General features: G+C 34.1%; 1 protein-coding gene across 2 annotated transcripts; it reads right to left on the reverse strand.

The window, feature by feature from the left end:
• Positions 1-3,970: 3,970 nt before the first annotated feature.
• LOC149158940 (serine carboxypeptidase 1-like) lies at positions 3,971-10,458 on the reverse strand. Of its 2 annotated transcripts, XM_089436373.1 has the most exons (14): positions 9,856-10,456; positions 8,469-8,614; positions 8,287-8,363; positions 7,930-8,052; positions 7,202-7,304; positions 7,046-7,083; positions 6,802-6,903; positions 6,008-6,088; positions 5,690-5,929; positions 5,355-5,420; positions 4,806-4,927; positions 4,522-4,635; positions 4,385-4,430; positions 3,971-4,245 (listed from the first exon to the last, which is right to left on the reverse strand). In XM_089436373.1, the coding sequence occupies exons 1-14, from the start codon at positions 9,984-9,986 to the stop codon at positions 4,162-4,164; spliced, it is 1,473 nt and encodes a 490-aa protein (XP_089292499.1). In that variant the 5' UTR covers positions 9,987-10,456; the 3' UTR covers positions 3,971-4,161. The 2 variants fall into 2 exon arrangements, with proteins under 2 accessions (XP_089292499.1, XP_089292500.1); XM_089436374.1 differs by lacking the exon at positions 7,930-8,052 and having other exon boundaries at positions 9,856-10,458.
• Positions 10,459-12,696: the final 2,238 nt, after the last annotated feature.

A 12,696-nucleotide genomic window follows, 5' to 3' on the forward strand; every position in this document is an offset into this window, starting at 1 on the left:
CATAGCAAGTTGCACATGCACATACATCATAATGAGGCATCCAACATGTGCATTTATCATATTATGAACCATATCAAAGAATGGATACCTAATACGCATATACATTATATCAAGTCATTCGACATGTTCATATATCCCGAATTATATCAAAGAAAAAGTATCCAACATTGGCACACATCATAGTAAGACATGCATATATCTTAATTTATTATATTAACCACATTAAATGGAAATATAACTAATTCATATATACATTATAAATCATCTCATGACAAGGACAAGTCATAGTGAATCATAATCAAATTTCAGCATTACTTCATAACCATCGTTAAGAATATCAATGCTTCATGCAATATTCATATCCAAATCATCAACACATCAACACATGAACAAATGATTATGGCATCAACCACACTATCAAGGATTAATCATTCTAACCATCATCCAATATGACCACCATCACAAAAAATAACTATATCTTAATTAATTAGGAAATATCAATTATCACCACAACTAGACAACTAAATAGATAGCTAGGTCCATCATACTCAATCCTTAGCAGAAACAAGCACAAGGGGGCTAGTGATTCCAAAGTACCATCTCTTGTTAGTCATACTAAGAAATCATAACATTGTATACATTGTATCGAATAAAGATTATTAATAATAAGCCATCAAGGATATATTCATTAACTCAAACATGTCTCATGGTAAATGAATATAAAAAAGGGATCATCACAAAAGAAGGCTCCAACTAACATTATAAGATACTCAAATTCTAACTAGAGGATAACTAATATAAATCTTATTAATAATCTAACAGTGATAAAGAACATATTGGCTATTATCAAGATATACTTCAACAATGGCTAACTTCCCATGAAAATTCAATCAAAGTCCCATGGAGACGATACTTATATGTAATCATTAGCAATAACCAATGAAGAGTCAAACACCCCTAAATGATAATAACATCTACCCACACTAAGAACCAAAAAGTTGCACAATAATCACATGTGCAAGCCCAAGCTATTAGCTAACATTTCCTTAGTTCTTAGTGTGGTCTCTAGGTTCATGCAAAATCCAAAGGAGAGTCATTTGAAATTAATGAAGACAATTGTTTTCTATAATAAGGATACTTATCAACCTGGTATAAAGTATTGCAATAAGAATTTGTATTGATTAATAAGGTATACCAGATTAGGTTTCATTGGAGATAGAGATGGCAAGAAGTCAACTTATGTTTGTGCTTCATCTTAGATCTAGACCCATAATATGGTTTGTAAATGCAAAAGGTGGTCTCTCTAAACATAGAGGCTAAATATAGAGGTATAATTATTGCTTGCATAGAGACTGTGTGGATTCACAACCCAATACGTGAGCTTCAATATTCCATTGAGAAATTTAAAATAGTGTATTATGACAATCAAAGTACGATGCATGTAGTTGAAACCTTGTTGCTCACTACAAGAAGTATGCAAAGCTTCACAATCATTATATGATATAGTTGGTATAGGAAATTATTATGTCCCTTTTTCATTGCAAGACGAATGATCAAATCACTAATATCTTTATAAAACTATTAACATAAACCAAATCTGTGAAAATTCATATTATATTTGGGCTTTTCAAAGCTACATTTATAGGGGGGTTTACGATAATTTCAACTTCTAAATCTCTAAAGACTTGTGTTGATGGGAGGGTGTTGGAATAGTAGTTTCATCTCACGTCTAGAACATTTGGAGACAATTAGTCGACCAAAGGTTAACTTGAGAGTTGATCGAAGAGATTAACTAGTTATTTAACTAATTTGTCAAGACAACCAAAGGTGGTCTTGACTCAGTTTACAAGTGCAAAAGTAGAGGCAAAAAAACAAATAGTTTAGCATGTCCATTACGATCAAAGTTAATTATTCCTTCCTAATTCTAAGGAAGTTAGTAATACTTTGCATGATATATAAACATTGGACTATATATAGATGACTTGATGGATCATTGTATTGAGTAATCAAGTGTGCTAATACATTAAATTTTCCAGTTAGTTTCTCATCATTATATCTAGCGATGTGCTTATTTTGTTCTTCAACGCTGTAACAATGTTTTTAGACACCACCTCTTCTTTAATTTTTTAACTTTGTGCTTTTTCAAATCAATGGTTCTCAAGCACTTTGTAAAAAGGTGTGGATTGAAAGGTAGCACTTCCAAAGGATGAGTGTCAAGGAAAAATCACCCAAATACCCCCTTATATCTACCCCTCAATCACCCAAAGACCCCCTTATATCTACCCCTCTTATGGCATCAAAGTACTCTCATTACTTCTTCAAGCAAACTTTTTTGTGTGGATATTATTAGTACATTTCTTTTTTGAGCCGAGAGACTCATTCTACAACCTAGTATGAGGGTGATATGTAAGTATGTCCATCCTCAACATGGAGTTGACATGTGTCCCCCTTTAAATAGAAATAAAATATTCTCTAAATAGAAAAATAATGTTAGCTATAATAAGAAAAACATAAATGAACATGCTATACATGTTTAGTTGGTTTTTCATATGATATAGTATAATTTCATGTAAAGTAATTAGAAGTAAAACAAATGTTAAAAGAAAATATTTTAATGTTGCATATAATAAAAATATTCAATGTGGTTGATCAATAAAATATTTTAATACAAATTAATATTGATGTATACTTAAAAACATATATTGTATATATTGTATGAAGCTATTGAAAAAAAAAAATTTATGGTTAAAATGTTTGAAGTAGTGTGAGTGTTTTACGATTTGGTCATTTTTTAGGTATATGTTTTTTTTTGAAATCCAACAAATGTTTTTTAGACTTACAAATTTAAGTTATGCACTCTATATAGCATTCAAAAATACAACTTAAACAATGAAAAATTACACATTGTATTTTGCACCCTCAAAAAAGTTTGCACTTGAAAAAATTTGATCTCTTAGCTCATATTAGATCCATGCTTAACATAAATCTATATTGATTTATACATGCTTTTACATAATCATAAACATACCACTGAAACATAACAACCACACCATAATCCTCATTATTACAACTCATAAGCATTCACTAGCCTAATCTTAGACTTTGACTTTACCTTGTAAAAATTTACAATATATTTCATATTTTTAGGATAACAAATCATTACAACTAATGTACCAAAGTTAACTTCTATCGCACAAACCATATTATAGAAATAATGATAATTTAACCTATTACAATTCAATAGTCAAAAACAAGAAAGTACACTTTGGGACACTAAGCTTGCTACTTTTAGAATCTATGTCCATAACATTCTATTAATGTTATTCTACTATTGTTTAACTGTAGAATAATGGCACCAATCTACACCAACTAATACCATATTAAAACTATTGGTCATGCATGTGGGAGGGAGTACTTTTTTGTTGTGCATTTCCTTGACCATATCTAATTGGAAGTTGAAAGTTTCAAACTTCTGGCATAAAACTAGCCTATTTAATACCATGTCACATGTCTCTAGAAGAATAAATGTGATTAAATGATCAACGATGTGAGACAATATTGTATTCTTGTCTAACAAGATTTTTGACATGCTATGCTCTTAGGAGATAACAATATTTAAGTCCCAGTGCAAGATGTATAGACTCCTGTAGTCACGCAGCTCACAGTACTTGGAAATCCCAAGATGCCTTTTTAAAAATGGCTTAAGGTCCGATGTCTGTTAAGGACCAATCTTAAGTTATTAGTTTGGTATCTAGATACAGGCTTCAGTTTAATCTTATTTCAGGTTGAATCTATTCTGTGATTAGGAAGATTTGTCGTGAATCGGCTTTGAAGTTGTTTTCGGGGTATTAGCTGATGTGAAGCAGTTTTGACCTCTTGTTATTTAAATTGTGAATGAGAGGGGAGCTTTTGTATCTGGATAAAAACGAATTTCCAATGAAACTAAGCCTATGACATTGAATTCGGTCTATTTTGCAACAAATAATGTTTACTTCATATATTAGAATGCTGAACCAGAGCATGGTCACAACAGTAGAAATGGGGGAGTTAATATCAGTCATTGTTCCCACTATAAAAAAAAAAAAATTAAAGTTGCAAGATCTCATCTTACAGACAACTTATGACTAATAATTTTCAAGAATATGAGGGATGCTAGCTTCACTAAAGTGGTTCCCCGCTAAGCCAGCGTTGATAGAAAGCAAATGCTTCCCGAGGCTTGTATTCTGGAACCGTATGGCCAGAGCCCTGTACATTAACAAACATTATCAACCTCGTTCATGGAAAAACAGATCAGCCTAAGATCTCAGTAATAGAGATTTAATATGTTAAATAGATACCAATCTTGAAATAAGGAAATATAGGGTGTGGGAAAGGAGAATTTGACCTTAATTGTAGCGAAAGTTAAGTTATGGTCGTACCCCTGAGTATATCTGCAGATATGTAAAAGGGACAATTCAGAAACTGAATCTTCCAAATTTAAACATGAACAGATGAAGAATGGCAGGTGAGATGCAGTCTTACCCAGCAACTTGGTCATCCAAAAACCAAGGACGCCATTCATCAATTATTTCGTATCCCATTGATCTTGTCCATGCTTCACTTCCAGTGTAAGGCACACACATGTCATGGTCACCGCTGTCATCACATGGCGACTCATTTTATTACACAACAAATGCGGAACCCAATGAAATGGCAATCAGATATATATCAAAAACTATGCGCCCAATCAAATGTTTATTCAAAAACTATGTGCACTCTGCGCAGAACAAAAGAGTCCCAGATTTTGCATTAGGAGACAGCTGTACCTGAAGATCAGTGAACGATATCCTTTGGTGGTCAGATTCTTATGGTATTTAATCATGCTTCCAGCATCTCGAGTATAACTAATGCGGTCTGCGCATACCTGCCATTTTCCAGTAGTGATTTCCTGCAACGGTTCCACAGCATGTCGTTAGAGAACTCAACAACAACCAGTCCTAGTAAAGATATTGCCTAACCCAAATCATCATGGAAGAAAATGAGTAGTGTAAGCACATTTTCTCAAGATAAGACTAACAACAAAAGGGAAGTTTAGAAAAAAAATATGACTAGACCCGAACGACGAAATAGTGAAATGTGTGTTGGGCCTTCAATTCTTAGATAGTTACAGGCATATCATTTACAAGTTCAACTCTACTATAACTGTAAATAACATTATAACTGTAGTCACAGTAGGGAGCATTTTGTAATATCTTGTAGCATTACTGTGAATATTGAAAACTACTTTTCTACCAGAAGACAAAAAAAACCCATCAAAATTGTATTGCATAAATAAAATTTGAGGGTGTCCCCACTAACGTAGAAATGTTCCATACCGATTCAGCATGAATAGCCTCTCTCACTAACGGATCATTACACCATAAATGGGAAACCTGGGTGTCCTGCTCACCAAAATGCACGCACATCATCACATGGCTTATTTTGGATAATAACATGCAATTTTCTTAAACTTCATAATTTTTACTAATACTTTGGATGATAGCATGACAATGATTTAAAGAAGGTTTTTTTTTTTCATTTGATTGCCATTATTGTAACAACTCTCAGATTAAATTGTATCCTTCCCTCATTGATGCTTCAAGAAGGAAAAGACAGTAAATCATTGTATTATCAAATTTGTACACATTTACTTTCAAGGAATACTACTTACCATGCAAATCAAATGTTGTGCCCCTAATTGTGGCCACATAGGAACTTTGCCATCTTTAACAGGTGACAACATGGGCCAAGCACGGCCAAACATTCTTCTTCTTACTGGAAATGGTCGGTCAGTAACACCTAAACTCTTGAAACTTTCAGGTAATTTTTCTTCAATAGTCACAACTTCTTGGATATCAGGATTGTGATAACAGGGCTCAAGAATATCATAGCGGTTGAGCTTAGAAACAGCCTATCGACAGGAAAATAATTAGTCAGTAAACTATGATTTGAAAAGATACAAAAGTAATAGAACTTAAGCTTACTAAACCTTATAAACAGCCATCAGTTTGGACTGGCAAAGAGAACTTGTTGCATTCCAGTAATTTCCATTGCAAGCCTCTTTGACTTCCTGCAACAATTATCCCACTAAGGTATAAGATCGCAGTGTCTCACCATATCAAATCCTAAAACAGAGTTCCTAACGAAGAAATCCCTGAAACTGACAATAACTTATAAGTAGACAGATTGCATTCAGAACCAGAGATTAATTATCCCAGCGTGACAACAGTATAAGATGGAAGACTTTTAATATATAGAAGTGCAACCGCAAAGTTCGAGCAGTTGGTGAATAAGGGAAATAGTTGAGACCGATGATTTCCGGATTTGTTCAGTCCACCCTTTCAGGAAGAATTATATACCTGAAAGCAGATACAACTGAAAGCTTCCAGGAGAAACCAGTCACTTGGTATAAAAGGAAGGAAGATTAGGAAAGGGCTTTTAGTCTCGCAGAGATTGCTCGAGTAAACATTCCAACAAGTGTTTTTAACATTTAATCTAAAGAGCCAGTAATATTAGTTTTCTGATAAGTCTTAGATAACTCCACATTTTGTTAGGAAAACTAACGATTATCGTCAATAGCTAAGAGTCTGAGACGAGATAAAAAGAGACTATCTAGCTTTCCGCTACCTGCCACAAATCACTGTGTATGATAATATGATAATATTCATTTGAAACAGGAACTCACAGTAGTGTGCTGAAAATGTTTATACTTTTCAAACAGGGTCTAACTATACCAGATATTCTAATCTGCATGTCGTTGAAAGTAAAAGAATTGAAGAATACCTCATACAGGCCTTCAGATATAAGGCCCATGCCATGAACAAAGGGAACAAGGGCATTGCCATCATAGTTTACATCTGTAACCCCATTCCCAATTAGGTAACCCTGACATAATGTCACAATATGTAGATGTAAGCATTACCTTTGAAAATACGATAGATTGGGAGAACAATTTGATCCCAGGTTAGGTTCAGAGCAGTATGATATATGTAACTTTCTAAGCATTGAACTAAAACCATGCCCTCACCTTAAAGTTCAGAGATGGTTCAACACCTACTTCAATACCTGCAAGATAGAAAACAAGCGTAAAACGAAGGGAAAACAGTACACCTAGAAGTAAAGACATCTAATGTTAAAAGAAATGTAATTGATGATTATATCTATATGAACCGTTCCTGCATACCATTGACCACTTCTTGGGCAAGAGTTGGAACGTAGACACCTGCATATGATTCACCTGCGATAAAGAAAGGATTGTGTACGAATTCTGGGTACTCCTCGAACCACTGCGTTACAATATAAGTTTCCTATCTGTAAGGCTTGCAAATGTACAATTCAGTCAATGTAATTTCACTTTTTATTTTATGAAATATTTCTCCTGATTCATTTTAGGTTTGCTCCATGCATGTATTTACTTCAATAATGATTCATTTTAGGTTTGCTCCGTGCATATATTTCCTTCAATAATGATTCATTTTAGGTTTGCTCCATGCATGTATTTACTTTAATAATGAAAACAGTGTACTGATTTCAACTCGTGGTTATATCCATCCATAGAGACATACTATTTCATTAAAGTATTTTCAGGGCAATGCTTTAAGAGACCATCTTGAGTGCCAGTATGAAAAGATGGTTATTCTGCCACAATCGTCAAGCACTTGCCAAAAGAATCTAAAACTTGCACGTAGCCTCATCTATGGGTGGAGCTGTGACCTCTTAGATATTCGTGCCACATCAGAGGGAAAGACAACAGTGAGAGTGAACCAATGCCCAGTTGCCTTTGATCAAAACTTTACATGTAAAGACTCTAAAAAGACCGCAGCAAGCGTAAACCAATACCCTGTTGACCTTCAATCAAAGCTTTACATTTAAACACTAAACTTTCTAATCTTGAAAGAAAATGAGATAGACCTTTAGAAGAAACTTATAGTTATCCGAGGCTGTAGTTAGATCCCCAGTTATGTAGTCATTTTCTGTTTCTGAGTAAGAATACCCAACGCCTGCTGGTGATTCTAGATAGATGATACTTGAAATCTGCCAGAACAGGGTTTCCATCTGATCAGTTTAGTATATTTCTTTCAAAAATTCAAAATACACAAAGTTAACCAGCTGAAAATTAGGTACAGGAAAAGAGGAAAAGACTCGAATTCAATGCAAAAAAAAAAAATGAAAGGCAATTATTCGATTACAACACCGACATGATAACTTTGCAGTTTTGGTTTCCTTGAAATTCAAGAAAAAAAGAAAATTTGGTAGCACGTTCATCACCTTTGTCCAGGAAAATGGATTCAATTCAATAACTGGTTTGCTCCCAGGCCGATCCCCTCTTCTGAAGTTGAATGGCCCTGTGAAAGAAACTCTCCATGAGCCTCGGCGTTTCCATGAAATGGATATCCTTTTACCAGGATGATTTTATAAGGTTATTTTAAAAATGTTCTAATCTAAATTACCATGCTCGTAGATGAAACCATCCAAACTGGAGCAACCAGGGCCGCCGTTTAACCATAGAACGAGGGGGTCTTCAGCAGGATTTCCTTGGGATGCGACAAAGTAGTAAAAGAGCTTCTTTCCATGTGCTTTGTCCACGGTAATGTAACTTCAAAAAACGAAGAATACGAAAACATGAAAATCAAAATGAAGGATAAATTTAACGGATTAGAAGACACGGCCTTAAAAGCTTTAAAGCCCCCCTCTGCTGCAATTTTTCCTGTCATTATATGAAAAAATGCTACGGATACTGCTCTAGCCCCTGAAAAGCCTGAACTATTCATATAGTTGCGATCAGCAATTATATATTATTGGGTTTGGTCGGAGTCTTGTAAGCACTATTTGTTTTGATATAATTGGCCATGAGTAAAGCATCTTCGGTGAGATTCTGATTTTCCATTATTTTATGGACAGTGGCTCTCCAATCCAACCAAAAGAAAATTATACGAAGAATTAAAATTTTCTTATATCTAAAGATCTTGTGAACATTTTAAAATTGAAAATATTGATGATTATCTGCAAAGTTACCAGAACACAACTTTGTTAATATGTCAATAAATGCAGAGAATGGCTCCTAGCTTTATACAGAAGAAAGTTCGGATCAATTGCGTCATGTTCGGACTATACAGGTCATTGTGGACTAAGTATTGCCTACTATTATGCTGTCACCGGGTCAGACTTGGTTTCAATATTCCAGCTTGTGAGGATATTTCACAAAATGCAGAGATTAAAACGTGTAAATTAAAAAGAACGCAGAAATGTAGTAAAAAGATAAGAAATTATACTTTTAAAATTCTTATCCACCCTGCAAACTCGAAATTTCAGAGGAATTTTACATCGCGACATGACATGAAAATAAATATTTGCAGACAGCAGTTTCTTCATATGTAGTAATAAAAAAAAAATATAGAAGTAGAAATATACTAAATAGATTAGAATTGTTGTTTAATGATCCTTACTATGCTACAAACTTGAATTTTCAAACAATTTTTACAAGCCGCACACGACATGAAACGAAGTTTTTGCCGTTCTTCATCTTTTGAAAAACGATCGGAAGTAGAAATTTCACTAAAAATATTAGAAAGTATATTTTAAAGAGTCTTATCCACCCTGAAACTTGACTTTTCAGAGAAATTTTACATCGCGCACATGCTGCGAAACCATATCTTTGCGGATAGCAGTTTCTTCGTATATTTGGAAAATAATCAGAAGATTATGCAAGTTTCCCGCACTTGACAGAGAGAAGACATCAAATCAATACATAATGAAAAAAACTTGTGATGTCCTTTCAGAAAGAAGACGCAGGTTTTTGGATGCCGTAACATGTTCTTGGACAAAGAGTGTACATACCCTGAGTAATGTTTAGAAGGAAACGCGCCGGCGAAACCAGGCAGCGAGTTCACTAAGGCGCTTGCTGGCGCTGCGGCCGCATAATTTACTGCCGCTAACAAAATCCACAGCATCATCTTCAAAGGAATCATATTTTGGCGTTTCTCCCGTTCAAATTTGAGCCGACAGGCCCGCAACTTGTAGCACCTAAAACGGAGCGGCAAGTGGAGGCTCTGCAACAGGCCCTCCAAAACGGAACAAATTATCGATTTTGAGCAAAGTCTTCGTTGGAATCTCGTATTTGCGGCAAGTGGAGGCTCTGCAACAGGCCCTCAAAGCCGGAACAAATTATCGATTTTGAGCAAAGTCTTCGTTGGAATCTCGTATTTAGGGAACGAAGTTCTCTCCTGCCGTTTCTATTGGTCGCAGGCTCGAATCTCGCAATATCGTTGTCGGATTCAAATGTGCTTTCCCAAATTGAGTGAAAGACTCTTGCCGTGGATTGACAAACAAGTTTAGAGATGAGTGTGCATTCTGAATTCTCGATCGGCAACTGAATCGCCGAAGTTCCATTGATTAAATTAAAGCTGTCCGTCGGAGACTCGGACTGAATCTGTAGGATAGTCGTCCTGATTTAATTAAAGGCCGGAAATTTGTTAAATAATCTTAATTTTTCAGGTGCGGATGCGTGTCAAATTCCTTTATGAATTATTTTTAATGTATAAAATAATAAGTTTATAATATGGGTTTGGAGTATTTTTCAAACTATTTATGTTTGACTAAGCATTGGTTTTTATGGGATGTAAAGAAACAAGTTAATTACCCAAGATTCAGAGACATTTGGCGAGTGAAAGACATTTGGCGAGTGTGAAAGTCTGTCCCCTTCTTAAGTGTGGTTTTCGCGGGCTTGGTTTTTCTTGAATAAGGATGATGAGCTAACCTGCATTGGTTGTCCTCACCACTAATTGGACAACTAAATTATAATAAATTTTCCCACCTTATTAAAAAACACATATAATGTGTTAAAACAAATAATGAAAATATATCTAAAAACTATTTAGATATCCTCAAATTTGAAACACTCTATGTTTAAAATATCCTATATAATTTCATTGAATTTATTATAATTCGACACTCCACCTTTTCCCTCTATAAAATGGATGCATTCAAACACAACATTATTGTCCATAGAGAAAACATGTGCAAAATGTAAGGGGTATTATTGATCCTAGAGAAAACCACTTAAGGTTGAATGCAAAATGTAAAGGGTTCTACATTGTTGAGATTAGTTTGGATGGTTATTTGGAGGCAATGTTAGTTAATTGTTATGGTTCGTTGGTTGAGAGGATTAGAGGTTATGAGCAAAGTTGTTAAATAATAATAATAATAATAATAATAATATAAAATGGATGCATTCAAACACAACATTATTGTCCCTAGAGAAAACCTGTGCAAAATGTAAGGGGTATTATTGATCCTAGAGAAAACCACTTAAAGTTGAATGCAAAATGTAAAGGGTTCTACATTGTTGAGATTAGTTTGGATGGTTATTTGGAGGCAATGTTAGTTAATTGTTATGGTTCGCTGGTTGAGAGGATTAGAGGTTACGAGCAAAGTTGTTAAATAATAATAATAATAATAATAATAATAGTTTTTTTCAAAAATTTCAAGTATTATAATTATGGATTTATTATAAATAAAAACACATAAAAATTGTGAGTATTTTTTTCTTCGCAAATTCATTTTTTTATTAAGTTAAATCCGACCTAAGTGCTTGCCTCATAAGGTTTTTAAGTAAAAAAATTATGTTTTTTTAATGTTAAATGATGTGTAATTATTTTGTTTCCATTTCTATTTTGCTTAAATAAGAGCAAAAAAATTTTACCAATTTATTCACATAAAACATTTATTTTAGATTTTACAAAATCCATAGAGTATATATGTTGGGAAATTTAGACCTACCTGGTACAATATTTATTAGTTAGATATGAAAGACTTATTCATATTTTCTCGAGTAGTGTGTAGTAAAATCCAAACTTGGATATTTGATGAGTGAAGAGCCATTATTACCGAGATTATCTTGTCGTCAAGCTCTGTATCAACTAGAAATGGCAGGGCACCATGATAGATGAGGAAGAAGTAAAGATTGAAAAATTGAAGTTGTGGATATAAGGCATTTCAGAACTATTACAAGAATTGGTTTGAGTAATATGGATTCAAATAAGGATTTTCACTAAGAAGATGATTCCCAAACTTTTAAGAGCCCTTTCAAAGTCAAAGCTAATGTGGAAATTAAGCCTTACGATAACCAAATGGACCTTGATTGACTCAAGCAAGTCGTTAACAATATTGGAAGCCTATTTCAGCTTTTAAGCCTTATGATAACCAAATGGACCTTGATCGACTCAAGCAATTGGTTAACACTATTGGAAGCCTATTTTAGCTTTTATGGGCTCATAGATGTTAAGAATATATATTCCTCTTGACTAAATATGAAGGATTTTTGCACCATTTGGTGGGAAAGTTTGTGCCAAGTGAGGTATTTCACCAAAAAAACAAGTTGTAAATTAGCAAGTGTTCAAGGCTTTTTTTATGATCTAAATCTACTCAATGGGGTGTGAAGACACTACAAAGAAAACAAGTTTTAGTAGAGTCCATTCTTCCCTATATGCTTTCGAGAAGGTTGTTAGCAAATGTGGTGGAAGAGGTCTTTGTTGGAAAAAAGTCCTTTAGTGTGCCCTAATCATATTAGTACATTGGTGCTCTATACAAAATGACGCACTAGTGTGTTAAGTACTTTGACAAACTCATTATAGAAATTTTGAGGTCTAAAACGAGCCTTTTAAAAAATTAATAAAATAA

This window comes from Pinus tabuliformis, chromosome 5_2 (assembly GCF_031772625.1).
Source record: "Pinus tabuliformis cultivar Carrire ecotype Pingquan chromosome 5_2, CPIR1, whole genome shotgun sequence".
NCBI classification, from domain to species: domain Eukaryota; kingdom Viridiplantae; phylum Streptophyta; class Pinopsida; order Pinales; family Pinaceae; genus Pinus; species Pinus tabuliformis.